The sequence below is a fragment of the Mastigoproctus giganteus genome, chromosome 3 (assembly GCF_048544385.1).
Source record: "Mastigoproctus giganteus isolate SK-2022 chromosome 3, ASM4854438v1, whole genome shotgun sequence".
NCBI classification, from domain to species: Eukaryota; Metazoa; Arthropoda; class Arachnida; order Uropygi; family Thelyphonidae; genus Mastigoproctus; species Mastigoproctus giganteus.
Window position 1 is genome coordinate 186,409,444 of NC_143577.1, and position 27,650 is coordinate 186,437,093.

The 27,650-nt window shown below is 40.1% G+C and overlaps 1 protein-coding gene across 3 annotated transcripts in view; it reads right to left on the reverse strand.

Annotated features, from left to right (window-relative positions):
- The window catches only part of LOC150088469 (protein trachealess-like), a 369,924-nt gene that overhangs the window by 36,490 nt on the left and 305,784 nt on the right, over positions 1-27,650 (reverse strand). For all 3 annotated transcript variants that reach the window (XM_090369532.1, XM_090369530.1, XM_090369531.1), the window contains one exon: positions 11,038-11,276. In XM_090369532.1, the coding sequence (XP_090225658.1) occupies positions 11,038-11,276 (239 nt within the window). The remainder of the gene's footprint in view (positions 1-11,037; positions 11,277-27,650) is intronic.

Sequence of the window (27,650 nt, forward strand, 5' to 3'; positions counted from 1 at the left end):
TATCTGAAAGAAGACATTGAGCTTCTTGAATGGATCCAAAGACGGCAAAAGCGCGACCGTACGTAGGAAAGACTTCGATTATGTGGGCTAAAGAGCTTGGCAACCACAGGCACCTCAGAAGGACCCGAGTGAAGTGTATAAGGCTCTGAGAGGGGTTTTTAAAAATGAAATGAAAGTTGGATTGGCTGGACAAATGTCTGAATTAGCGCGATACCGGTACTTCACAAAAGATGAGTCCTTTAGACAAAAAAAAATCTCAATTGACTGAAATTTTAATCTTGGAAGTACACGAAAAACCTATGCTGAATTATTTGTTAACAGTTTTAAAACGCCACTGAAAAAACTGAATTATTTAACTTGAGAATAGGACGCAGTCCACGGTAGCCGAAGCGTAACGTGCTTGCTCACGGAGTTGTAGGATGTGGGTTCGAACCCCATAAGAAGCATAAAGGAAATTTTTCCTGGCTCTTCTCTGCTAACTGTGCTGAGTTAGTCGGTCTCTGGTAGGGGGTTAATCCCCCCATGAACCCCAAATCGACAGAAGAACATACACGAATACAGACCCTACACATTTGAAAATTGTGTAGGTTCTGTATTCTGTCATGAAATGAAGTATTAAACGTAAAATGCAGAAGTACTGAAACAAGTTCCTCCGCACATAGAAGGTTGACAATTCGAAGAAATTCAAAGGTCAATTGGCTAGTTACTGTGTGAGCAGGCGATGCAGCAAAAGCCTGTGGCTCACTTGCACTGTATGGCTAATACTAATGCAACTAAGATCAAGTCTGAATTATGTGGTAAGGGACATGTCTTTTTTGAAAGGGGCGGCTCCTAGAACGTCAGTTCAACTCAGCGCCGATTTTCATACGTTTGATATGAACTAACAGTGCAATAATCGTCATCTGTACTCCGAGCCAAATGATTGACCATTGAATTAACATTTACAGGAACATTTATAATTTGGCCCAAAATTCCGTATTGGCCGAAACTATGTCTTAGTCTTCTAATTTGCATGAATGGTATACGAGGAGAAATGAGCCCTTCGCTCACTAAATCCAATCGAGGCAGATCAGCCGGAATAGCAGGATACACGAAACTGTTGGAATGGAATCATTTTTGAGAGATGCTCAACAAGTAGATGAGAGATTCTCAACAACAAGCTTTCATAGTGTTACATCTGCAGTTGGAAATTGTGAGACGTAACGCATAACATCGTAGATGGCACAGTTTTGCATCATCTTCATACCATAATCGATTGCAGATATCACAAACAGCTCCAGTTGTATTTTTCAGAAATTGTCGTTCAAATTCTTTATAGGAGTTATGGTCATGTTCGATGTTCTTGTAAATGATTTCGTGCTCGACTACTGTTGAAACCTGTGTGGGGGGGGGGGGTTTACAACAGGCGATTGAGCTGAAATATGATTTTTTTGTTTCTTTTTGGATGATGCAATCGAAGCTGGTTGTTGCAGTATACTCAGTCTAGCCGGTTCAGGAATCAATTGAAAATCCTCAGGTAATTCATTTGAACTCAAATCTTCTGAAATCTTCAGGAAGTTCTTGAATATAATTTCGTGATGTCGCGGTCCAGCTTCTTGACGAGAAGTCGATGTTGATCAAAATCGTGAGAAGCAGATTTTTTTAAACTTTGGATTTTTTTACTGTTCTCTTGTCGACATGGGAGACTTCTTCGGTGGTTTGAAGCTTTTATTCTTGCATAAGGTTACTACACGCTTCTTACGTTAGTGACTGAGTTAGCGTCATTTAGGAAGTGACGTTATTTGTGTCATTTCCGTAAGAAAATTTCGTTACCAATTTATTTAACTTCAGTATGAAATTGTAGTAGATGCTGCCATAGATGTTTTCACATCAAAAAGCTCACAGAAATTCCTCACGCCATCGATGGGTTTCAACTCGGATCTTTTTCACCCGCTGTGGGGAGTATGGTGATTATACCATCTGTGCTACCACGTGGGCCCGTTGTGTAGAGTCCGGGTTTCTATTTTGGTCAGAGTAGTATGGATCTGTCTTTCGACAGTGCTCATGTTTTGAGATTGACAGGAAACGGATAGGTCATCTACACACATGTAAACTTCAACGGTTTTTGGAAAGCTGTGTTACGTTGTTGATCCAGATATGTTCCTATACTGACCTGAAAGGTGCGTATTTTAATAAGTTTTGAACCTTAGTCCTAAGCGATTCATTTCCTTAAAAATATCATGATGCCAAATGGTGTCAAACGCTGTCTTTATGTATAGGTTTGTCGTAACTAGATGTCTCGTGACGAAGGCATTTCAGATGTTCAATTCAATTTTGATATTTGGGATATACAAGATTTTAAGGCAGCCACACTAACTATCGAAAAGATTTTGCGAGTCTAGAATCCAGGAGGGCCCCTTATGCACAACCTTACAAAGATTCTTCCCAAACAGCCTGTCAATAATATTGATCTGAATTATGAGCTACAGAAGCATAGAATCCCTGTTTTGTTTTTTTATGGAACAAATAAAAGAGTGTCACTATGAGAGATGATAGGTGGTTTCTGAAAAGCAATAGGATGTAAAGATCAGCTTCATACAGATGCCAAATATACTGCAGTGAAGGCTACTGGCCCTGATGCACTATTTGGATATTATTGTTATAGAGTTTTAGGCGCATCAGCAACTTATGCCACATTTCGAAGTATATCTGTGCTCGTCGATTTGCTGTTTGTTGAACGAAAAATCCCAGTTTGTGAAAGAGGCACAAAAATTCTTCATGTTATTGAAGGGATTCGAACTCAGCGCTTTTCTAGCCGGTGTGGGGAGGAAGGACAGTGATTATACCAACCATGCTACCCAACAGGTACGCACCACTATTTGGAGATTTTATCAATGATTCGTTGAGCTCTGCCAGAGTAAAAGGCTGGTGTTGTACAGAAGTGAGAGATCAGTTTTAATGGGTTGAAAGGAGGACATTTAAAGTGGTAGAAATTTCCCGTTCATAGCTTGTAATTTTTCTCCAATAAGTAGAGGGTCAGTATTTTTGTTGATAGTTGAGGCAAAGCTAACCCAAATGTCAGGTTTCGCTTTTGTTTCTAATTCGTATAGTTTTGGTTTGAGTTGCGTTGGTCATTCGGAAATTGACGAAAGTGATTCCAAGCACGATTTTTTTCTAGTTTGGTTTTGGAGCAATTTGTATTCCACCACTGGTTTTGGTGTACGCGCTTTCACAGGTGAGATTTTGGGATTAAAATTTCTCCTGCGGATAATATAGGACTAGTAAGTTATGAGTTACATTGTCAAAACAACGTTACTGTATACTGGCTGTCGAGTAGGACGCAAGTAGAGTTGGTATTCCAGTCTGCTGTGTTAAAATCCCAAATAGTACGTTCTGTAAGCCATGTGGTAACTTGTATTTGAACTGGACAGATGACGCGGAATTGGTCACTGTTGGTTGGGTGGTTTGTTTTAATGGGGGTTTTCTGGCCCTTGTGCCAGAAAACCCCCATTAAAACAAACACGTACAGTAATCATGCAAATGAAATAAATTTTCCTGGTCTTGTGTTAGATATACAGTATTCATAAAATTAATCCGCTTTAGACAAGTTTGCTTTATAACTGAGAATGTGATTCAACTCTAATGAATTAATGCTGGATTAGCTAGTTGAGCAGCTTGATTGCGAGGACAGTCAAGGAAGATATGTTTCTCTGTTAGTATGGAGGGACAAGGAGAACGAGGAACTCGAGTTCCGGTGTTGTGGCAATTTCTTAATTTGAAAGAGCTTTTAATGAGTTTGTTTCTGCTTCGTGGTCCATATGAGGGACCAAAGCAGAGTGAATTTTTAGCTGCTCGATCTGATTTCATTTCTCTGGATTCCAGAATTCCCAGGAATTCTGCAGAACCTTTCCGCTGTTTTTCAATCTGTGAGATTTACCAACCGTGTTCTAATTTCTTTCAAATTAGAGTTTTTTGTATTGTAAAGCAGTTACTGCACCCATTGAATCAGTATATATTATTATCTCTTGATTAGGCACGTTGCTGACATGTTCAATAGCCATTTTGATTGAGGTTCGGCCGTATAAATATTGCAACTAGATGAAAGAGACTCGGAGATAACGCAGGTTGGTAGAACAACTTCAGCACCTACACACATATAAGATTTCGATTCATCAGTATATATTTGAAGAAAATGTGGATTTACTTATGCATGAGCTGAATACCAACCATGGTGGTTTCCATGGTGGCGCCTTTTTTCCAGCGTCCGGGTGGATATTGTCTATTTGGACACTCCAATTCTGCATTAGATTTTTCAATCTGATTCCAGCAGGTTTATTCCTTAGTAGTTTACGAAAGACGAGTTAAAGAGGTGAGGCGAATAGGACAAGAGGGAAGACTCAGAAGGGATAACGGAGACTGATGTGCACTGATATATAAACTGTGGACTGATGATGTTCGGAAAGCACCTAAAGCTGTTCTAAGGGTATTGTGTTGAATGGGAATGCTGATTTTCTAGCCAAGTCATAGACAGGCGCACCATAGTCAACTCGGGATCGGATTATGGTTCGGTACAAGTGAAGAATGGAGTATTAGTCAGCTCCACATGATATCTCAAAGAGTACTCTAAGGATATTCATTTTATTCAGACAAATAGTTCATACACATTGTATATGTTTTAGGAAATTTATTTTCTTATTTAATATTACACCCAGGCATCACATGTTGTTGTCAATTAGTGGTAACATGATTCTCAAAATGCAATTCTGGGTCAGAGTGCATTCTACGCTCCCTTCTTGCAGAAGTGTATCTTCACAAGACTATCTTCTTGTGAAGATAGTCTTGTAACATTCATTATTGTATTTTATTTATTGGCAGTTGGAGTTTCCTTTCAATGGAATACCTGTTCTGAGAGTGATTGGATATGTTTAGGTCATCGGCATAAGGATAACTTTTTACAGAATTTGGGACAGTTGTCATCAGAGTATGTAATCTTATTGAGAAGAGTCTGCCGCTAAGGACTGATTCTAATGGTTTCCTGCACGAAGTTTCTAGGGAATACACTCCAATAACGGAACTGGAAGGTTCGATAATAGAGAAAGCTCTGAATTAAACATGGTAAATATCCTCAATCCTAGGACATGTAAATCACGAATTATGCCAAGAAGCCATAGTGTCAAAGGATTTTTTCTATATATATAAGCTCTTCATTACCAAACTTTCATTCTTTATGAATGCATTTGTCCCGGCCTTGATCGTAAGGTCTTGGATGGATTTATTTTTAGGAAAACCAAACCGATCTTTGTTCATAATACAGTTGGAGTTTCCAGATACCACGTGAGGCGACTTGTGTATAATTTTTATCCACAGCCTTACCCAAGTAGGTAGTAAATGAGATCAGTCTATAATTATGTGGATCTGACTGGTCTTTTTTTTTCTAGCTTTAGAATGGGTAGAGTTATGGACACTGAGGAATGAGTCATTCAATACTGACCATCCCATGCTTTGAAAAAAAGAGATGCTGAACAGATGGATAAGTCAATGTCTCATGTAGTTCAACATGAGTTGGAGAGCCCAAAATTTGGAGAGCCCTATGGTTATATAACCATAGGGCTCTCCAACCCTATGGTTGGAGAGCCCTATGGTTATCAAAGACTATATGAATTAGTTTGCTTCTCGAGCAAACAGACCGGAGGTAGGAGTTGTGTAATACGGTTATCAAGTTCAGTCTGGGAGAAAGGATAATTCGGATAAATATAGGTATGGTTTATCGATATGCGTACTGAAAAGTGAACTGCCACAACTTCTAAGGAGGTTTGTAGTTGAATATGTCTGAAAGGTTGTATGGTAGATTTGTCCAGGATCGCTAACCTTCCGTGAGCAGGAGTCTCAGAACACTTATCTCGCCTATACATAGTACGATTCGGAATTTGAGAGACTAGTGGTGATAGAAAGGTTCCTGTAAGCATACATGTATTGGATTAATTTGAATAAGTGAATTACTAAGTCCATCGAAATTATTGAGCAGACCTCTGCAGTTCCAATGTTTGTTTGTTTGGTTGTGGAAGATCGATAAGAGTTGATTTTTGGAAATGGTAGTTCTGCCGGTCTGGTTTCAATTTGTCCTTTTTGGGAAAGGTGAGATTCCTTTTTCCATGGTATCATTTGCGTGCAATTCTAGCACTGTTTGAGAACGTATAAGGAATCCGAAAGAGATGGTGAAGAGAAATTTATTCCATTTACAATTGAAGAAACTATGTCAGCACTATCAAATATGAAATGCAATAAAGCTTGTGGAATAGATAACATCTCCCCCGAACTTCTCAAGAATCTTGGACCTAAAGGAACTAAGTGGTTGGCCCATTTTCTATCCCGCAGTGTCACCGAGAATAGGGTACCTAAGATATGGCTAAAAGCCAAAGTGATATCCGTCCCCAAACCGGGAAAGGATACCTTATTGCCTTCCAGCTATCGCTCCATTTCTCTATTAAGTTGCTGTTATAAACTTCTAGAGTCATCTTACAACGAATCACATCCTATGTTGAAAATACTCTTCATTTTGAACAGGTTGGATTCTGAACTAATAGAAGTACTTGTGACCAAATCGTAGCCTTAATAACTTATATTGAGTATGACTTCTAAATTAAAGAAGACTGGAGCAGTCTTTTTAGATCTTACTGCTGCTATGACATTATCTGACATACGGGACTTCCCTATAAACTGGCCCAAACACTACTTCGCTGGACAGTGGAAACCATCGAGCTCATCCTCAGAAACTGACAATTCTAGATTAACCTAAGAGACAAATGCAGTATTTGGAAATCTCAAAGAAATGGTCCGCCACAAGGGTCAGTGTTAGCTCCAACCCCGTTTAACATCTTCATAAATGACCCGCCAAGAACAATATCAAAGAAATTCATCTATTCAGATGACACGTGTCTGGCATATATGTAGAAGACAAAGCTTTCAAACTATCGAGCAACATCTTAATTCAGACCTGAAACATATTACCGATTACTTTAACAGGTGGCGTCTTATGCCAAGCTTCTCCAAATCTGTCACGTCCTGTTTTCATCTATACAATGCAGCAAGCCAAAAAGAGTTAAACATCTATTAGGCAACCATCATTTAAGACATGACAAATATCCAACCTATCTTGGAATTACTCTGGATCGTACTCTGTCCTACAAACACCACTTGCTAAAAGTGAGAGATAAACTCCGGTCAAGAAATAATTTGCTGAGCATACCTTCCGGATCTAGATGGAGAGCTAATACCCATACTTTAAGAACTTCCGGCCTTGGACTTTGCTATTCCGTTGCAGAGTATTGCTGTCCAGTTTGGAAAAGTTCTGCCCACACAAACCTTATTGACGCCCAAGTAAATCAAACTATGAAAATCACTGGCACAATGATGCCTACCAAAACTGAGTGGCTGTCAGTCCCTTCGAAGATAGGAAAAGACAGTTAAACAGCTGCGACATATCCAAACCAGGACAGAGCTACCTCTGCATGATGATATCTGGAACGCACCTCCTCAACGACTGAACAGTGGGCACCCGATCTGGAATGATCCTTCACTATTTGAACAGGATGCCTCAACCCATGTTGCTTGGCAGCATGAATGGGATCTTAATTCTAATCAGATCCCCAACTCCCATCTTATTGACAGTGTGGACAAACCTGTAGCAGAATTTGACCTTCCTAGAAATTTATGGAGGAAAATAAACTGCTTTAGAAGTGATTGTGTTACATGTGCCAAATTAGAACAGATGGAACTTCGGGGACTCTCCCCTATGTGCTTGTGGAACTGCAGAAGACGCTTCACATATATTATCTGGCTGCACCTCTCGACAGGCCTCCCTGGAGGAATCACTGCTTTGCATAATTGTACCAATGAAGCATTAGAATGGCTTGATTCGCTTTAAATTTTGGACTAGTTCAATTTCTATATTTGTAGTAGTATTTGTTAATTCTTTATATTTACTCTCCATGTTAGATATTATTAATTAATCACAATTACTGATTTTGATTAATTACAACCTACAAATGTTATTTCATTTTTAACTCTGTGCACACATCTTTGTACTCAATGCATTCGAAATAAATAAAAACTGTCGTCTTTTTATCGTCTGAGTGAGCATCGACTTCCATGCTGCCAGTTTGCGATTTCTCTTTCTTCCAGTCTTAAACGATTATCGGTTTTGTCATTTCATGCAAGGTTGAGGTAACATCAATTGGGATACTGATCGGAGCGTTACTAGATTGTTAGCACAGTTTTGGTCCAGTTAGCAAAAGAAGTGTTCAGTTCGATTGAAACATCTGTTTGGGTTGGAGCTCAGCGACAGTTTCAAGAGACTAATACGCAAGATTGACTAAACACAACTACCAGAACTTGTTTTCGTGCCCCGGGATTCATGACATTTTGCTTAAGTTTATTTATATTTTTGGATTTTTCCCGGTTTTCCAAAGGTTTAGAAGAAGATGACTTCCTTTGCAGTTCAAGCGAAGGGGAGTGGAGTCTGCTTGAGAATGCTTCTTAGAAACTGTAAATAGGACACAGTATCTCCTTTCCTCAACACGTCATTCTGGGGAGTGGCCACGCTTCTGAAATTTAAAACAGAGAATGGAATCTGGATTTGTCGAATCTTGCAGTTTACATAAGTAGCTTTCGCTGTGATTGGAAGAATTTGAGTGCTGGATTCTAACAAGATCTATCAGGGTGACAGATCTCGTTGGAAAGAGGTTTTTTGTCATAATTCATCTTGCACGAATCACCTTTCGCTAAGCAACTTACGCTCGTGGGTATCACAGTTGGTAGAATCGCCGTTACCCCACATCGGGTGGAAGGAAAAAATCTGAGTCCGAATCCCTTCGATGACGTGAGGAAGAATTTTTATGGGCCTTTTTCACAACATGGCTAAATTTGAGAAAGTCTCGAGCTTGGAGACTCTAATGATGGGAATATGTTGGTGTTTTTGAACTCTTTTTGGCCTTCAGTGGAAGTAGATCATTCAGGGCTAAAAGCTGCATAGCCTGCTCGAGAATGCTCCTTAGAAACACAAACAAAGAACACAGCATTTCCTCGAAATGGGAATAGCCACGAGAGCAGGAGTACTGCTGGGGTGATCAATAAACAGTAAGTGCCCTTTTGTTTTCCGATTTTATCTTTGGCAAATACCCATCAGGGGCAGCTTGTAATTTCTTGAAAATTAAATGAAATCCAGTATAAACAAGATAAATTCGAAGCCATAAATAACTTTTCAAAAACGTTTCTTACAAAAAGCATCTTAAGAAGCTATTCAAGTACTAAACACTCCAGGTGTTCATTTTATTTTGTAAAGGCACTGCAGATGCATAAAAAAGGCGTGTCACATTTTTCAAAATATCATAGAGTGTCATTGAATGGATTAACTACTTGTAGTACGAATTAAAGCAAAGGATGATCGGGGATATATTCACATCAGATAGCTTAAAAATATCTTTAAGATGCTTAAGTGCAAGGGGGTTTGTTATAAAGTAAAACAATACTTCCGAAGTCGATGAATCAATTCCATTTTTATTGATACTCCACTTTCGGGCTCATCAGAACCGCTGACAAAATACTTGATGATATGTGAATACAATAAATCCACTAAATCGCCAAAAACTTTCTTAGAAGGGAGGGCCTACTTATACTTCAAAATTAACTGGGCATTGAGTGCTGTTTTTGAGATTTTGAAATCGTAAAAGACATTTCTAAGATTTCAGAGATAGTTTTCAAGTTTAAAAAAGGTAAAACGCATCTCTTATAATCAAATAGCCTTCTGATAAGTGAGGATCGGCATTAGCGAAGATCTTTTTCTTGCAATAGCCGATACGTGAACAAAATAAAAGAATTACTTCAGAGAGTACAGCAGTATTAAGATGAGAGTATGAGGTATTTGTCTCGACCCCTCGGGACTTACCGAATCCTTATAAAGACCCTCTTTCCGTGTTAGGAAGAGCATTTGTCTGAGCACACCGTCCAGATGAAGAGCACCCCATCAATGGACGAATAGAGGTCATAAATAAATTTTAGCACCTCTTTTGAAAAGAAGTGAGTACACAATCCTCCCCTCATCCCTCTGCCCTTTTCCTTCCCGAACTCCCAGTGTGCCGTAGACGGAGTGTAACCAGTAATATGGCCACTAGCTGTCTGCAGCACGGAAATCAAATCACAGCGTCTGCCTGGGGCAGATGCACCGAACCCTAATAAAATTTTCCTTTTCCAAATACGATTACTGCCAGCCCTGTAAAGACATACTCGTAGGGGGCGCTCATGTCTAGGGTCACTTGACTTGAATCGACAGCTCTTTCTGATACGAATCGTAGGAGATGCTTGTCACGTCTCGATGTCGAACGGTACGAGAGATGACCCCCGGCGGCGAAGTATACGCCGACGTGTTAAGCCGATACCCATCCCTTTCTTTCGTCCCCCTTCGTCCAACTAAGGCGAAGCGATACAAGGGAATACTTACTCGAATATCCGCATGCACAGATGTGGTAGAAGCGTGTTGATGCCATAGGCAGAAAATCTGACAATTGACTCATTACTCAGGGGTGAGGCCCATTGTGTTCTTGATACAGAGGTAAACGGTGTTGGAATTCATAAACGTAATGAGTACTCTATCCCCGATAAAGAATGAGGGAGTGGAGGAGGGAGTCTGAATTTTTGCTCTCGATTTAAATGTGGTCTGGACTCTGCTCAAGTTATCTACAGAAGAAACACGAGTTTATAAATTAGAGAAAATTTGTATCCTTTTTGGAAGATGCTTAAAACGTCCCTTGCATCATTTAGATCATTGTAATACTAATAAAGATTTTAGAGATTCTATTTAGATTGAATACAAAAACAAATTATTATCGCTGAATGTAAACCAACAAGAAAAACTGGACCGTAAGGTTGAGCCACTAATTTCATGGATTTCTTCCTCCCAATCTCCAACCGTTAAAACAGTTCAAAGCACACTCATCTGGGGGAAGGTCATAAAGAAGGGATTTTGTTTCGCGTAGAACTGCAGTGCTATAAATATCTACTCACTTTTGACTGACTTGGTGTGGACAGAAGAATCGCCGCACCAGGGTGGATCACCGTGCATCGTAAAGTCCCGCAATCGGAGGTAGCTTATGGTAAGCCGAATGATTGAGGCTTTGTCCAGCTGAGTCGTAATAGCCCCCGGTAAAGGGAGCATCTTGGCCAACTCGTAAAATTCGTAGTTCTCTTTCCCCCGCCGAGATCGAGCAGCATCACGGGACTTCTCCTTCCGCATCTCTAGGATGCTGTGAATGAAAAAAAGCAATGAATTAACACAACCCTCCATTACAACAATGAATTAACACAATCCTCCATTACAATCTAAAATATCTTAATAAAAATGACTAACTATAGAGAACTAGTTGGAAGCCAACTAAATATAATGTTTATAAATTATGTGGGTCCTCTGGTCATTTTCCCTCCCTCGGAAAATCCCATCCGGGGGGAGCCTTGCTGCTCTCAACCTGACACCAGTTATAATTTATTCTTTGTCTTATGTAAATGATTGTAGTTTAGGCATAATATTACATATCTGGCATTTTATTATCAATATACAGTACTTATACATCGGTGGGTGTTGGGGGATCTTAAGTAGGCATGGGATGTAGTCTTGTATACATTTTAATTCAGCAAATAAACGGAATTATTTTATGGTAAATGCACAGTCTCTTGACACTTCAAAACACGTTCTAAACAGCCGAGTTGTTGTATCCAAAAATACTGTTCGTGTGCCAGTCTTCTTTATCTTCCATTACATCCAAATGAAATAGTAATAAAAACAGTTACAAGTTCATTAAGAGCAAATTGAAACAAAGATTCCAGTTAAAATTTACAATTCTACGATAGAGAGAGAGAGAGAGAGAGAGAGAGAGAGAGAGAGAGAGAGAGAGAGAGAGAGAGAGAGAGAGAGAGAGAGAGAGAGAGAGAGAACAGAAGCAAAAAAACAAGAAAGACCAAAACGTATCGAATCAGGCCCCAAACCAGCATCCTCCCCCTAGAGCAATCAGTATTCCGTCCATTTGGAGTTGGATAATTTCCCGTTGGAATTGGCGTTGGCGCGAGAAACAGAGTCGCTTTAAGTAGAGGTCGAAGCAGCATGCTGTCATGACTGCATTATAGGTGGAAAGACAGAGATTAATAGTTGGTTTGGGATATGGGGAATCTGGGTTTTGGGGAAGGAAAGTTATCAGCAACCATTCCCGCAGGTTAGCTAGCTTTTCGCCACTTTTTCCTAAGTTTAAAGTGTCTGTATAAGTAGTCGGAGGGATGGTGTCAAGGAAAATGATTTTAATCCAATGAATAAAACGGTGATCTGTTTGCTAAGAGGGTGTTTATGATAGCATTGGCGTGACAGTACTTTACATACTTTATAAACAGCTTTGCGAGCGAAAATATAGATGGATGGAAATGCCGAAAAGATAAGCATAAAGAAACCCAAGCGATTAACCATGAAACGAAGCCGACTTCTTTTCTCCTATTCTGATTCTTATCTTCCTTTCTGATCTTGCTTTTTGAATTTTATGCTAAAAAGACACGTCCACCTCAGTGAGATTCTTTCTTGATGTGCAGTATTTGTAACTAGTTTAAGTTCAAAACACTGTACACCCACAAAAAAACAATTTAGAATCTTTAGAACTGTCTTGGTTGGATCACAGGATGGATGCATAATGGACTAGCAGTACAGCAACAACAGTGGTATAGACGTTTGTTAAATCCAAAGCACTCTTGATTGCAAACAGTATTTTATATGGAGGGAGGATAACAGAAAAAAGAAAGGCTGTTGTAGGTGCATCAGCGACTTGTATCATATTGCCTCGAATACATTATTGTCTGTGGTAGTTGCGTGTGTTATGTAGTCGATTTTCGGGAAGAAAAACCATGCTAGCCTCGCTGGAGACCGATTAACTCAACCACGTTGTGGAAAAGGGTCCATAAAAATTGTTTGGGTCATTGAGGGGGTTTTCCAATTCGGGTCTTTTCCATCCTGTGTTGGAAAAGCGGTGGTTATACAAGTGTGCTCACAACACGAAAGGCAGTTGATTATAGGAAACAATCTTCAAACAACTGGTTGAAGATACAAAGGGGATTTTAAAAGCTACAACCAAGGTAATCAGAAGTGAAAAGGGGGAAATTAAAATAGAAGAGAAGGATATTTTAGAAGTGTTTGTGAAAATTTATATATGGAGTATACTGCTATATGAATGTGAAACATGGTCAATAACAGCAACAGACTGAAGAAGGATTGAAGCGTTTAAGATGTTTTGCTGGAGAACCTTGATGAAAATCAACTGGAGAGACAAAGGCGAATGAAGAGGTGCTCAGAGTAGCTGAGGAACAAGGAATAATCAATAAAATTATAATAAAGAGGAAGATGGGGTTCTTAGGTCATCTCTGGAGACGCAGTGATTGGATGGTAAACATACTAGAAGGATAGCTTGAAGGGAAGAGAAGTAGAGGACGACAAGGAATCACACCACTTGATTGCGTGCTCCGAATCTCATGAATGAACTAGAGTGATGTAAAGTAAAATGCCCAAAATCCGTTATGAGTGGAGAAAAAAGATCGCTATGGCAACAGGACTTGGCCCTTAGATGATGATGATTATTAAACACTTCGGTGAGTTCATAAACGATGGAAATGTGAAAACAGTAAAATGGGAATATTTTAGATACTAGTTCAATAAAGATATTGCACTTATAACTGAAGCAGGAAAGGTCATGGAAAATATCAGGAATGGAAAAAGGCGGAAGGCGTAAATAAAATTAGATCTGAAATGTCGAAATATTGAGGAAAAATGTAGTTATTTGGCAAATCCAGTGGGCATTTTCTGAAGGGCAAGAACAAAAGACGAATTAAGGATAATAATTTCTGAATGTGGCAATTAGAGAGGAATTCCACCCTTAATGAAAAATACCAGATGAAATCTCTGCAAGTATCTTAAAGAATTGGGTTAACAGGTTTTGAGCAAAACAAGGAACACCAAAATCAAATATCTGCACTAGACAAATTACAGAAGAGTCAAAACACAACAAGTAAAGCCGACCGGGCTAGCCGAGTGGGTAAAGTACCTGCCCGGCAACCCAAAGGTCGCGGGTTCGATTCCCGCCTCGGGCTTGGATCAAAGTACTGCAAAAACCTTGGGAGGTGCAATATGGCCACAGAAGCCGATGCGCCAACAACTACCAAATCAAAAAAAAAAAAAAAAACAAGTAAACTATATTTTGAATTTGTTGACCTTGAAAAGCATATTGTAGAGTCTCTAGAAATCGTTTTGTAAAAATTTGAGAAAAATGTGGAATCGAGTGAAATTTAAGGGAAATAGAGTTGGAAAGAAAATGGCAAATCGGCAGTGAGGATTAAATAAAGATGCCTCTTCTTTTTCGCAGGTTTTTTCCAAACTTCCATGGACAATTTAACAAAAAAGTATGCAAGTTACTAAAATATTTAGCGTCGGAAATTGTTGTAGAAGGGTTTCAGGAGCATCAGTGACTGAGGCCATATTGTTCCGTGTATACTGTTTGTAAATTACATGCGTTGTAAGATCGATTTTCTGTTTGCTGGATGAAAAACCATGCTACCCTCGACTGAGACAACGTTGGAAATGTAAGAACTGGATCATTATTATATGGGATGACATTCCGATATTAAACAGTGGCCCTCCAAGATTTTCACCAATCTTTGAATAAGCTAGTTTTACTGTATTTATCAAGGAATAGTCTTTAAAGAAGAGGGACACGGGCAACAGAAAGGCAGCAAGTGTAGGACCCAATTAAATTCATTTGGTGAAAAACAAAAATTAGCCGAAGGACAAAATTAGCTACTTATAATCCAAACTCCTAGTATTTTAGCTCATCTACTTACAGATCTACTACGGATTATTACACTGTTCCTGAATATGTTTTTTGGCGTTGAGTTTTCTATTTACGAAGGTAAATCATATGTCATTCGAAAAGTATCAATCATTAATTTAATGAGTTCATTTTTAAATAAGAAATTAAATAACTGATGCGTTTGTACAAATGAATAACTGGCATTGTAAATTAGGACATTATAAGTGCAAAGATAGCAATTGTTTAATAGGTAAGAGTTCCATGTGCTTCTCTGTTACTCCAGATGTGAACTATTCCTTGGACCGCAAAATTAAACAAAGTGATATAAATAAATAGAAAGCCTGCTATCGGGAAGAGGATTTAAATCAACTGATCGATAAACTGGAACCTAATTTTTGACCTCCACGGCATCTGCGATCCAATTGGATCAAAAATATCACTGACAAGTCAACCACAGAATCTGCCATCCCTCCAGGGATTGTAAAACGACTATTTTGAACGTGTTGTAGAAACCATCTTTCAGCTCTTCAGAACTTTTCCTCCGATGTGTTTGCTCGCAGGAAGAGAATGAACGCCGAAGTAGCGAATGAATATAGTCCACCATATACACCTGTGAGAGTGGGACAACAGTTTGCGTCTCTGCTATCCTGGATGACAAAACATGTAGTTTCAGAGGACACTCAGAAATTTCTGTGTAGTGTTGGGCTTCTCATGAATAACTGCACCAAAATTAGCTATATTTTCTTCTATGGTTCGTTTACACAAAAATTGTCATTGCACTGATCCTAAAGGTCACCAGTTCGACTTCTAAATTATCCTGGATGTCAAAACAAGAGTACTTATTGAAGGCTACTTTCTTTTTTGTTAACCAGCACCTCTGTCTTAAAAGAGACAGTACGTGCTGTACTGGCACACCTTCCAGTGGTGTGAACGAGTACCCAGAGTCATCTCTCCAGGTGATTGATGCTTCTGGGTAGCTAAGCGGCCAGAACATACACATTAAACCTACACCAATCACATTTCTGGCCCATTTACAGTTGATTCTGTTCTTCACAGAGACACGAAGAGGAGTTGAACAGACGTTCCAGGTGCCGCTCTATACACATGTGTTATAGAAGTATACTAAAGGTGTGTAATCATAGTTCCAACTCTTTCCATTTATTAGTAAATGGCAAGAGTTGGAACTAGACTTCTAAAACGTCGGCGCAGGGAATGTTGCAATGTCTAGAATACCACGACAGAAAAACCTATTCATTCTTTTGTCTAAAAAGATCTGTGGTCTAATACAAACCGTGAAAAACATCCCCCCACATCTTAAACTTCTACCACTTATAGCTCACAGCTGGGACAATGCAGTCCAACTGGAATCATTCTTCTATAGTGAGGAGATTATAAAATCAATGGCGAGAATTAATCTGCACTCCATATTGGTCCACCATAACTCTCGCTTTCCAGTCATATAGTACCTTTATCTCAATGAGCAGTATTTCGAAAGTGGTTGAGAGCTACCTTAAATACTTGGGCGACACACGTACCGATTTCTTGTGTAAAGGAAGGTTGCAACTGCTCAAACTGTAGTTTCTGACTTCAATTTATCCGTATAGGTTGGTATTATTTAATTTGGGAACTGATTTTTCACATCTTGAGGAAAGGACAGGTTCCATATGGCGTGTTCTGGTACTCATTTTATTTTTAAAGAGTAGTGTAGTTATCTTCGGAGGGTCTACCTGATTTAGGGAACTGTTATAGGCGAAGTTGTAAACCTGGACTGAGTAATCTAGTTTGAATTTCGTGATACAAATTGCGTAGAGTACAGTACATTACATCAGTCAATCTCTCCTCCCGATCGCAGGTACGTATAAGCATGTAAAACAAAGCATGCTTGAATTCTGTTTCACCCACCATTGTTTAATTTTTCACAATTTTAAATATTTGGAATAAATATGCTTTGACCTGACGTCTTAGCATGTGAACTCGACAATGTTGCAAGCGTCCTGTGGTAGTGCTACCCACGCGTTGCACAATATGTCCAGTAATGCTACCACGTTGTCAGGGTGGATGGTCGTAGCATCGCATGTCCTTATCCAGCAGGTCCCAAATGTGCTCAACCGAATTGGGCGGCCATGTGAGGAAGCAGAATTCACTGTCATGTGCCTGAAACCAGTTAACAACCTTCCGGACATTGTAACATGATGCGTTTCTTGGCGATATATGCTGAAATTGTCTAGATACACTGTCATTATGAAGGGGTATACTTGGTCGACGACAATAGAAGGTAGGCGTTCGCATCAAGTAGCTGATTAATGGTTATCAGAGTATCCAGAGAATGCCACGAAAACAATCCCCAAACCATAACGCCAACAGTGCATCCAGGTACCATGGCCTTGTCTTTCTCCAAATGCGGATACACCCATCAGCATGATAGAGTTGGAAACGGGATTCATCAGGCTAGGCGGCAGATTTCCAAATGTCGGTGGTCCACTTTTGGTGCTGACGTGCACGTACTAAGCACAGTTTTTTTGTGTCTTGCAGAGAGCATGGGTATCTGTGATGGCCATAGACTGTCATCACCTACACGAGCTAATCTTCGGCATATAGTCCATGTGGATATTGTATTGGGTGGTTAGTTGGGCCACTGTGCTGCATTGTTGCTGTTAAGAGACGAGACACACGACACTCACCAAGGGTACCGACCACACATGTTTATCTCAAGTATGGCTTTTGTTTGGTTGTTCAACTGCTGTTGAGTCAGTCATGGTATACTTGTGACGCCACAGAACGGGAGCTTTTAACTACGTTGGCTGTTGTCGGAGATAATGGCACCTGCGCATCTCCCCCCACAATCATTCCACGTTCGTTCAAAGTTGGAAAGATCTCGAAACTGACCCATTCTTCCACGCAGACCCTCAAAAACTGATCACCATATAATTTTCATGATTTTGAAGTAACAGTTTACATCCATTTCATTTCAGAGGTTAGTCGTTTCGAGTGGATGAAAGTTCATCCACAAATTTATCCATACCGAACCAACCGGTATGGATGAATTTGTGTACCCTTACAACCACTGTTCTGCATGCAGAGGTATACAATATTATAAGCGTTTGGTATGGTTAACAAAAAGGTCTGACGTAGCCGAGTGGTCAGGACCGCGAGTGCAGTGGGGTTCAAACCCGTGACTACTAATTACGATTAAAATTTGTGTTGATTGATTTATTGTAAATTGCACTGACCTGGTGGTTCTGCCGGAGTATAAACAAGAACATAAAATGAGAGGAATTAATTCTTTCATTTCTGGTTGCCGAATCTTCAATAACGCGTTGTATAGTCAACGGCATGCAACATGATTTTCCAGTTAATCAACTAATCGTGTCCAAAATATACGACTTTTGAAATTAGCTTTCAAGTCTTGGAAAGTTTTAAATTCGACCCGATCAACAACAATTCTCAAACAGAACTGGAGAATTTATACAAAAGTCGTTTTATTTCTGTTAATTCGCATTTTCTTTTCCTTGAGATGATGTTCTCTGTTTCGGTATAAGGTTTTTCCTACATTGCAGCGGATGAGAGAAAGACTCGATACTTCCATGGGGCCACATTATGTTTTGTATGATATATACCTCTTTCCTGTATGCATACCTCACTACTGAGTACCCTTCTGATCATCCAGGAGCTGTGTAAACCCTCACTATATGATTATTATTATTACGATTGTTTTGATAATACCTAATTTTGTCCTTAAACACATCTTCATCGGACATCTACAAGTTTCAAGGCATCCTTTAGCCATAATTACAACATGAATCCGAGTTGTTTTATCTTAAAAACAACTCGGATACATGTTTCCGGTATAATTAACTGATCCAGTGGGGACCCGTTCGTTTGAAAGCAACACTGCATCCTTGAGAGGAAGTCATTGGCTTCTAAACACCACACAGAACGACAGTTACTTGGAATTTCTCGTTCCTTCCTTAGCTTATAGAAGGCTAGAACGACTGCCTGGCGCCACAAGTCCAGGAAATGCTCTTCGAAAAGAGATTCTGTTATACAGAAAGAGCAGGTGATTCGTAAATTTTGGTGGAAAGTGTTTAACTATTTAATAATGAATATCATTTGCTCTAACAGTACTTGGTTGGGTAAGAGTAGTACTAGTAGTGACATGTGGTGCAAGAAAGCAAGTGTAGGAGCTTATACCGCATCAGCCAAAAAAAAAAAAAAAAAAAAATTACAAAACAATTCTCTCCAAATGCCTGTCCAGTTCCTCCTTAAATTTATTTAACATATCAACTTCCACAACGACAGATGGAAGTTAGTTCCAGCAATTAACCACCCGCTGGCTAAAGGCAAATTTCCGCACATCTATTCTACCTCTGTCTTTCCTCAAATTCAATTTTTGCCCCCTTAGGTTCGTAATCGGAACAAGTGGAAGAATCCCATCAGAATTCAGCGTGCTCAACCCATTCAAGGCCTTATACACCTCAATCAGATCACCTCGAAGGTGCCTAGTCTCCAGCCGCTGCAATTTGAAGAACTTAAGCCTCTCTTGGTAAGAGGATCCCTTCATTCCCCTTGCCTATCTTGTTGCCCTTCTCTGTACACGCTCAAGCAAGTCTACATCCTTCCTAAAATGAGGCCTCGAGACCTGTAACGCAGTACTCAAGGCGTGGCCTGACCATTGCCTTATACAGAGGGACAATCACCTCCTTCTCCCTGCTAGCAAAATTCCTGTATATCATTGACAAAACCCCATGACATGCCTTGGCAGCGTGTCTGCATTGCTCAGGAAACTTCATATCTGACTGCACAATTACTCCCAGGTCTTTTTCATTTTCTACCACCTTAAGTGTAGTGCCACACAGTTGGTACGTTTCTCTGGGATTACTTCTACCCATATGCAGTACTTTGCATTTGTCAAGGTTAAACTTCAGTTACCACTTTTCAGTCCATCTGCCCAAATTTTCTAGATCCTGCTGCAGTAGCACGCTGCCATTACTGTCATTAACAATCCTGCCAACCTTTGTATCATCTGCAAACTTTGACACTAAGCCTGATATACCTTCATAAATATCATTTATAAATATACAAAACAACAGAGGACCCAACACCGAACCCTGTGGAACTGTACTAATAACATTAGTCCACGAAGAGCAGCACCCATTGATTACCACCCTCTGTCTTCTCCCACTTAACCGTCCTTTTATCCATTGTAGCAACTTACCCTTAATACCATTCTGCTCCAATTTGTACAATAGCCTTTCATGCGCAACAGTGTCAAAAGCTTTCCTGAAATCCAAATATATGATATCAAAATTAAAATTATTTTTTGTATCCAGTCCCTTTGTAACCACATCATAATAACCAATCAAATTTGTCAGACAAGACTTTCCCTTAACAAACCCATGCTGTGTCTAAATTATTGCTGTAGTCTTGTCTAGATGATCCTGCAATGCATCTTTAGCCAGTGACTCCATTATTTTATCCGGAACAGAGTAATTACCGACCACTTAGTTAAACTAAGTGGTCGGTAATTACTCGTGTCATCCTTAGATCCCCCTTTGTGAATTGGGGATACATTTGCACATCTCCAGTCCGTGGGGACCTCCCCTGAATCCAAGGAAGCTCTCATAATTATGGCTAAGGGTTTGCTTACTTCCTTTGCTGCCTCCTTTAATATAACTGGATAGATCCCATCCACCCCGGGTGCCTTTCTTATGTTTAACTTCAACAATTTCTCCTCCACTTTGCTCTCAGTTATTACAATATCATTAAGTATCCTGCTACAATTTGATAACCTTCTGCCATTTTCGAACCTTAATAATTCCTAACGTGTGAATGTAGATGCAAAATACTTATTCAGTTTGTTTGCTTTCTGAGCAGGATCATCAACAGTCGAACCATCGATATCAACTGGACCAATCAGATTCAACCCCTTCCTTTTAGAGTTTGACACTAAAAGTAAAGAAATCCTTGCTGTTTTTCTTAGCATCTTTTGCCAAATATTTCTCGTAATCTGCCTTCGCCTGCCTAACCTCCTTTGTGACCTGATTACAGACTAGCTTATATCTGCCATAGGCTTCTGTGTCGCCTGATAATTTATATGCATCCCATGCATTTTTCTTCTCTGCCACTAGTCTCATTAGTGCATTTGACAACCATTTGAGTATGAGCTGTTTTGGTTCTCATAGGGAACATGTCCAATTATAAGACTCGAATCCACTGGAAGATAAATTTAGTACCTGCTTTTCAGTTTTCTGTATCAGGACCAGGAACTCTCAGAAGTAAGACGTAGCTACAGAGATAACAGCAGATATTTATTTTTGCAAGACCGCCTTGGAACTGGTCGACTGGATAGTACAAGATATAACATGGATTCATGATTTCTTTCTGATTTGGCATCAGACAACGTATTTTGGAGCGTACACGCTTGAAGATTATGGAATTATCCATTGTGGAACACCCTCTGAATATCCCCAAAGGTTGTGGATGTGGTAAGGACCTTGTAAATGTTTTAAGAATTGCTTGGCTACTGCATAATTGTTCATTATATGTAAAGTCACCGCATGATTAATAGCATCCCATCCACTGCTGTGAAAGAGTAAATGAAGAGAGGAGAGAAAGGGTCAGTAGACAGAAAGATCAAAGGCAGAAAACATTCAGGACAGAATCTTGTATCCTTTACTAATATATTTAAGCTCTCGCTTTTCTTTTTCTTGGATGCAAGCTATATTTACCTTCCCCTTTTCAGGAAGAATTTTCCTTCTAGTAGATCCTTTACTTCCTCAATTATATTTTCAAACTCCCAAATGTCACAAAATTGTGATAGAGGAAAAAGGTTTATTGCGAATGAATTCAGAATGCAGAAATTGGCAAAGGTCCCCGTTTTCTTAGTTCTTTGTGAAACATTGGATCACTGCCAGCATTGGTTATGTACACACCAAAAATGTTTCTCAGCTGGTTTGATAAATTTTTTGATTTATTAAAATGCTGGCAAAGCACGCGCGAAATAACAAGAATTATAGCAAGCCAGCCGTGGATAATTTTCAAATAAATCTTGGATTGTCATTTCTAATTACAATTGCAATGTGTAATTCATGTTTTGTAATTACAAAGAATATGATGAATGGGATAATTAGTCGAGGGCTTTTAATGATCCATTCGAACTTCAATGTCGACTTTCCTTATTCGGTGTAGTTATTATGGATCTTTTCATATTTGTTCCTTGAAATTCTGTCATTTGATTGTATGGAGATAAATTCGACACAGATTTCCAGTTTCTTGATAATATCAGCTTAAAGAGTCACTGTTGTCATTAAGCGTTCTAAGACAGTGGAAGAGATATAATCATGCTATATCATGACACAATGACGTGACTGATTTCTTAAAGATAATGCACTTAAATGATCAAGAAGTTGGTACTTTCACCAGTTTGAAATTACTGGAATAAACTGAATGTTGAAAATATTAAAGAAAATAAATTTTATAATAAGACTGGACAGTCTGATCCTTTTTAGAGTGAAGAGGAGATTCAGCTTTATGTACAAGAATTTCAAATTTGATCATAGAGGGTCAATAAATTGTTTTTATATTCGGCAGCCTTCTCGCCATGTTACATTGTCTTGGGACGGCAGCATCCAATTCTTTAGGGAGGATCGTCAACCACTGAAGGATACGTACTTACACTAGGGTACTGCTGATAAACTTCTGTCTTTCCAAACATTCTTTTAATGGTCAGAAGAGGTTGAAATTTGAAGGAGACACTTCTGGACTAAAGGGTGGTTCTGATGGTCAAGGATCCACTTCATTAGTTAGGTACTGCTTGTATTCTATAGCGGATTTGTTTAAATCAACTATAGTTGATTTAAAGTAGTACGTTTTGAAGTAGTAAAGCATGAAAGAACCGCTGACTATCTCAAGAATATCGTTCTGTGATTGTGCTGTAAGTTTTCTTGAACATCAGCTGGTTTTGAACCTTCTTTCTTTAAAAATATGATTCTCAGTAGCTTATACGAATGCCACTTTGCAGTATATAAGTGCACGCACGTAAACCGTGCGGATAATTTGAGGAGAGAAATGAAATGAGTGGGCAAAAATTGCACGCACCCACCCACCGTTTACAAGAAACACGTTTTGTGGCATTTCCCGAATGAAATTTGATCAAACACTGGAGAGTTTGATCAAATTTCAACTCTGTACGCAGCTTCTCACCTTATACTATAAATAAGCATGACGAACCTTTTATAATGGTTTTCTAATGATTTACTCCAAACCATGAAGGTTGTTGAACATGTAGCAAACGTTAGGATTATTACTATAAGCAGAGAAATCTAGAAATCGAAGCCATGGATAAAGACATTAAGCAGGATTGGTTATTTAAACAGGACTACATATTATTCCGAAATAATCTTTAAACTGGCATTTAGGAAGCAAACGGTGGATACGAAATTCATGTTGGATGGTTCTAAATCTAATTTGGCGGAAGACATTCGATAGGACACAACTTGAGGTAAAGAAGCTCAGTGATGACATGGAACCAACTGTGATACACAATGTGAGGCCAGCAAGGAAATTAAGAAAACTTAGAGAAACAGTAATCCACAAACTAGGGTTGCAAAATATTTTCACGGGATCATGAAAACATTTGTGCTAACATAGTTGAATAAAAATTATTTCCTTTAACTTTAAAACTAAGTAAGAGTTAAAACATATATATATAAGCAAATTTCGGAGGTATAGAGAGCAAGAAAAAAACATTTGAACAACCCACAGTTATACTACAGGATGGAACTCGCTTAGAAAGCCGTTAGAATCTACACTGGTGTGCAAAACTTAAGGACCAGTCAGGTTTTCAACTTTAGCTTCTCATAGGGCTGAATAAAGGAACTTCGTGAGGTACAGAAATGATGAAGGAAACAACACAGACACAACAAAGGAAACAAAACGGTACAGAGGGACTTTATTCAAAAATGGCAACATAGCACTGGCTGCCATGATACAGATGCATCACTGCCAAAGAAAGAACAAAGGGAGGAGTTGGTCCTGGTCCTCAGTAGGAGATATGGCCACCCCTAATGTCGATGCAGGCTTTGCACCGCCTGTCCATAGTTAGAACAATGTCGTTGATACGTTCTTGAGGTAACATAGTCTATTCCTCTGTCAGCGCCATCTTCAGCTGGTGAACATTTTCTGGTGGGTGTGGACGTTTCGCTAGGCGTCTCCTCAGAGCGTCCCATATGTGTTCGATGGGATTTCGATCGGCAGAACGGGCAGGCCAATCCAAACGAACAATGTCCTCACTTTCCAAAAGCACATCAACAGCTGTAGTGCGATGGGCTGTGGCTGTTGTTATTTGGTTTTTAGGAGCATTAGCAACTAAGGCCATATTGCTCCGGGGATTAGTGCGGTGGTCATTTCCTGACCTTTCCGCATCCTCCATATTTGGTGGTCACGGGCTCGAACCCCGGTCTGATCAAGAAGCGTGTGCTACGCACTGCTGCTTCTGCCCACCTGGCTACGGAGGCGCTGCGATGGGGTGTGGCGTTATCATCCATAAAGACGAACTCGGGGGCAATGGCACCTCGGAACAGACGCACCTGGGGAAGGACCTCAATACAGTAGCGTGCACCGGTTACAGTATCGCCTTCTAGTATCTGGAGTTGTGTACGTCCATGGAAAATAGTGTAAAGTGTATTGATGTCTAACGACACCAGGGGTTTCCCCCATCTCCGCGTTGCTTTCATTGTAGGTGTACCAGTTCACTGGGAAGGCCAGAGATTTAAAAGTGTGCGGATTTTGTATATGTGTAGTGTTGTGTATCGTTGTTCATCTGACCGTTTAGCCGCCGGATCCCTACTGAGGCCAAACTTTGCTCACGCTTGGCCTCGTGGAGACAGATCAGGTACACAGAATGAAATTTTACTCTGGCAGGCCCTGCCACCTAGTTTCCTGAAATTTCAGTGACTAGGGCCTAAAAAAAAAAACCTCGGTAGGGGGTGGGTGAGCGCTGGAATTAGAAAAGCCAATTGAGGTTTATGCGGTTTAATTTGGACGAAGTTACGTTTTTGCAGTTTGTGTGGTTATACGCTGGCGTATTAGGCAGAGGAGGGGGGGGAGACTGAAGGCTGGGGGGAAATACAGAAGTATGGGGACGTTAGAGAAGGCGACCCTAGGATTTTCAGTGAGGCAGGCTCGTGCCCCACCAGGAGAAGAATAAGGGTTGGCAGGGGAGGAGATGAGACAAGACTGTCTCCTCCTCCCCACCAGGGGAAAGGGAGTAAAGGTACCAGGCAAGGGAGCCCGGTACAGATCGCCATCAGGCATTGACAGTTGAGAGCACGTGAGAGTCCAAGCGATCTGAACCGGATCTTCTTTGGTGACATTTTTCAATGTAGGAGTCAAATCCCAGTCGCAAGGTCATACATGAGCAGTCTCGTCCTATGGTTGGTCATGTAACCTGTTCAGGTTGCCTATTGTGCATGTTATGAGGATGCAGCCTTGGGTCCTGGTTATTTCATTTTCTTAGTTCGTGCGTTGGTCATTTGGTTTAGTCATCCAGCTAGTGGTCCAGTGCGAATAATTTGTATTCAGTTCATGTCAAGTCCTGTGTCAGTTTGTCTCTGGTTCAGACGTAGGTCTACCTGGTTGTCAGTTCCCTCACGAACAAGGCTAAATGATGGTCATGTTCGTGGTTGTGGGTTATTTGGTACAGTTTTCTTGTGAATTCCGGTTTTCTCCAGTTCTAGTTTTGAGATTAATCATCAGCTTCCGGATGCTGTGCATGGTGGTTTGCTATAAGTGCTCGCCTTCTCGCAAAGAGTTTCTGTGCAAAGATGGTAAGGGCTTTGTATTCATGTTCCGAGTCGAGAAGATGCTCTTCCATGTTCTGCGGGAAGTAGGTGATAGCAGTGGTGAGCATGCGTCGCAGGTCCTCATAGTGGTCGCAGTCATACATGAGATCCATGCAAGATAACGTCTCCCCAGACGAGAACACCTAGACTGCCACATCGATCCCTTTCAGTGATGTTTGCGAGGTGATACCGTGTGTCAACCTCTCGCCAGATTAGCTGACGTCCAGAATCGTTGCTGAGACTGAATCTCATCAGTAAAGAGTACCTTACCCCATTGCGCTGCTGTCCAGTCCTTGTGTTGGATGTACCACTGTACACGGTGTCTCCGATAGGCAGGTGTTAAAGGGACACAGCGTACTGGCCGTCGGGCAAACAGTCCACTTTTGTGGAGTCGCTTAGTCATAGTAAACCGCGGTATCCTGCGTCCTATGCAGCTGGTTTGCAATGGATCCCTCTGTCTGGTGTCGATCCCTCTTGGCCTGTAGGAGTATATAGCGGTAATCATTGGGCGTTGTTTTTCGTGGACGACCACCACTGGTCCTTCGAACAGCAGATGGGCAACGCGGCTCAGGCCAGGGTAGAATGTTTTTTTTTCTTACAGAAAATCGGGTTTTTCCTCCAGCACATAGCAAGTCGACCACAGAACGCACGCAATACAGCCTAAGTTGCTGATGAGCCCAAAACCCTACAACAATCAACCAACCATAGAGATAGACTACGATTTACGAATAATGCACGAAATAAGCACGCTGTGATAACGGCCCATAAAAATTACTGACGTCATTGACGGGACTCGAATTGAGGTCTTTTCCACCCGGTATGGGGAGGACAGTGATTACATGAACTGTGCTACGCGAAGGCTGGGAGCAAGTGTTATGATTTAACACAATTATCCTACCACGGAAAATAATTCAAGAAAGGTCTCAAATCGGTATTATTATATCATCTATTAATATCCTACTTTGAACTTTTACAGGTTGTTATAAGGAAAACATGAAATTTTATATAAGTAGCCGTTTGCTATTTCGTAAATAAACGAACAGTTTGTGCAAGTGATAGCAAATGAATCAATTATCTCTGTCCCACTTTTATAAAAACATTTGGTAAAAGAAACCAGATGGAGTTTTGAACGTTGAGTCCCCAAGAAATATTACTTCATTGTTACCTTTAGATGCGTAAGGTATAGATACTTTGTGCGTTGGTCTCTAAGTGATGGCAGTATGTGACAAAATGTTCCTTGGTTACTCTAATTCGATTCTCTACTTAATACACTGCTCGAAAAATATTAAAAACAGAATCTTAGTAACTTGTAGGGCCTCCACTTTTCTAAATTACAGCTTGAGCTGGACGTGGCACAGATTTAACTAGTGATCGAGGGGCATCTAGGGTAAAATTGCTTTAGCAATAACAACCAGTTCTTTCGTGATACTGAGTCTGGTAGTTACTCATATACCACAGATGTTCAACAGTTCAGATCTGGAGACTGCAATGACCACCATGTTCCTCGAACCATTAACGAACAGATACAGCACGATGGGTAGTTGCATTTGTTTCATCTTTAAAATGATCTCCTTTGTGGCTAAATGAAGCAGTGCAATTCGACCTCTCAATCCATTGTACAGCTCTAAGTTCACTCTTCTCTGATATCCGCTTTCTATCACAGTTAATCGATTCGGAACTGAATGCCCTGTGTTCCTGGTACTTCATTTAAATTCTGAATATTGCAGCCTTGGAGAATTCTGTAATTTTCATTGTTCTTTTATTATAGATCAACTTCTAGGACACAATTAGAAATCCGTTTTAAGAGTCGGTTATATCATGTTTTTCCCATCTCTGTTTAGGATTTTGGTTGTTGAATATGCTGATAATATTTAAAGCATCATTTGACTATAACGTGTAATTCTCTGATTTTAATGCAAATGAATGTGTGAAATTCGTTATGCAAATG